This window comes from Melitaea cinxia, chromosome 17 (assembly GCF_905220565.1).
Source record: "Melitaea cinxia chromosome 17, ilMelCinx1.1, whole genome shotgun sequence".
Taxonomy (NCBI): Eukaryota; Metazoa; Arthropoda; class Insecta; order Lepidoptera; family Nymphalidae; genus Melitaea; species Melitaea cinxia.
In genome coordinates, this window is record NC_059410.1 from 7684539 (window position 1) to 7687273 (window position 2735).

The following is a 2735-nucleotide window of genomic DNA, read 5'->3' on the forward strand; positions in this document are numbered from 1 at the left end:
GCACACTGTGAATTAGAAACTGTTCAATGCGATCAAATCAATTAGTTTGTTTTCTGTCATACTTTGACAACAGCTGGCCAAATATATTTCACTTTCGTGACGTCAAATGGATAGTCCATTATAACTGTGTATACATATTTTAATAATTTTCGCTATTATAATAAATAACGAAAACGGTTCTTATGTAACGGTATGCAGACGCAAGAATCAACTATTTGGAATATAGGTATATCCGATCATTTGTAAGTTAGGTTAGCTATGTACCTACTTGAAGATTAATTTTGTTTATGAAATTCTCACAAATTATTATGTTTTATTACATATTACCCTATTAGGCACAACCAAATCTTTTTTCAATCAGCACACATTATTTTATATTATGGGTAAGAGGCCTTGAAAGTTTTATTATTATAAAAAATGGCTGTACGTAAAAATTATCATGTATTGTGTAATTGTCACATGTTGAATACTAATTATGAAACAAACACAAAACCATTGTTTTTGCAAAATGATTTATTACTGAACCAATAATACTACTATTTATTACTATATTATTAGTTTTGTTGCAAACTCAACTAAGTATAACTAGTCATTATTTTTATTGTGTGATTTAGGTATGTTTTATACGTTGTTTAGGCGCCTCTGAATCTATCTATAAATCTTTTCTTTTTGTTTTCTATTTAAATTTCATATCCACGGGCTCAAAATGCCCACGCTTTTTGTTAAACATCAGGCGATTTATAATTAAAATTACAAACCGACAGTACTGTGACTGCCTAGTAAAACTAGGACGTGGTTCGACGCTGACGGATTTTTTTTTACACCTATAATTCACAATTATCAATTCCTAGTATTATTTTTACGGCATGTCTCGTTTTGTACTTATTATACCATTGGGTTATGTTGAATAGACAAAATGTACTTGATATGGTGAGGAAAAAAAGAAATATGAATATTTTTACAAATTTATTACTAAGAAAAATAACAGTAGAAATATGAACGTATGAAAACTATGAGTATTATTTTCCCCAACCGTAACCACCGCCGTAGCCGCCACCAAATCCACCTCCATATCCACCCCCAAATCCTCCCCCATATCCTCCCCCATATCCACCCCCATATCCACCACCAAATCCGTGTCCGAGTCCACCGCCGTAGCCACCACCCCAGCCATGATGGCCACCCCAGCCGGGACTACCTCCCCATCCGCCTCCTAATCCGTAACCGCCTCCATAGCCGCCCCAACGGGACTCATCTGGAGTCAAATCTTCCCCAACTGCCTCAGCTGTTACTTTAACTGAGGATTCGTCTACCGGAGTAGGAAGAGCTGATGCATATGCTGTGTACACGCATATCAGGAGGCCTACACATGCTAGCTGTAAAGCAAATAACACATTTAAAATATTTCATATTCGGGTGTTTCACACTTCTATTAAATTTCAAATTTTAATATAAACGGTTTTAAAGTTTAGAGACAAACGGAAACACGGAAGAAGAAGAAGGTATTGCAAAAAATAAACTACAGCTAATATAAATATTATTTAATTCACCGAAGACCAACGATCACCAGTCACCATAAACTTAATAAATTAAAATTTAGTAATTTTCTTTCTCTTTTGAATACGTTATGATATAATATCAGTATTAAAAATGAAATATTAAATATCACTATGTTAAATTTTCACACTACTTACAACGTTCATGTTGATATCTTATACTGGACAATATGATCTCTGGTCAGTGGACACAACCTATTTATACGTTATACATGACAACGCTGTGACTAATCTTAGACAAGTAAATACCCGCTACGCAGCTCGTCACCAAACACAAATATACAAGACACCTTAATTATCTTATTATTAGACATAAAACAACCCATTCAGAAAACTCGTTAACTTATGGTAACGTTAGGAGATCGTAAAATTTTAATTTTTAACAGTGAATAAGTCCGAAAGTTGTGAGAATTGGTAAACAGGTCTAGTGGATTAAAGTATGATGATTAAACTTTTACGTCTATATTGCAATAATAATAGTTTGATGTCATATGCAGTTGTATTCAAGCACAAAATTTATTTATCAATCATTAGATTAACCGACAGGTCATTGTTTAAATTTATTTTATGAATACTTAACATTGAAAAGACCTTCTCTATATATTAATACGTGATACAAAAACTTAGTACCAATTTTTACGAAAACTGTGCGGACGGAGGAGAAGAGTCCAGAATGCTAATTTTAATTTAAATTACGCATAAAAACTACATTAAATTAATAATAAAAAAAAAAACATTATACACACTACCATGTATTTGAAACACACACGCATAATATAATAAACCTGCATGATAATCAGTTCGGTTTTCGCCCTCAGCTGTCTACAGAGAGTGCTATACTATGCCTTAAGCAAGAAAAGACGCAAGACACCTGTGTACGCGTGCTTCCTCGATTTATCTAAAGATTTTGATTTGATTTTGATTTTTGGTGGTATATGATTTACTCTGGAAGAAACTCGAGCGGGTTGGGTTACCGCAGGGAATTATAAATATATTTCGGTATTGGTACGCGAACCAGACCAATGGCGTTCGATGGGCGGGGGCAATGTCCGATCCGTATGGGCTCGAATGTGGAGTCAGGCAGCGGGGGTTAACATCTCCAACACTTTTTAACCTCTACATGGATGATCTGATCGTCGCGCTCAGCAGACGGTGTGTCGGTTGTTATGTTGATGGAGT

General features: G+C 34.7%; 1 protein-coding gene across 1 annotated transcript; it reads right to left on the minus strand.

The window, feature by feature from the left end:
* Positions 1 to 953: 953 nt before the first annotated feature.
* On the minus strand, positions 954 to 1779 carry LOC123661910 (glycine-rich protein 23-like). Its single transcript, XM_045596845.1, has 2 exons — positions 1695 to 1779; positions 954 to 1376 (listed from the first exon to the last, which is right to left on the minus strand). The coding sequence occupies exons 1-2, from the start codon at positions 1701 to 1703 to the stop codon at positions 1020 to 1022; spliced, it is 366 nt and encodes a 121-aa protein (XP_045452801.1). The 5' UTR covers positions 1704 to 1779; the 3' UTR covers positions 954 to 1019.
* Positions 1780 to 2735: the final 956 nt, after the last annotated feature.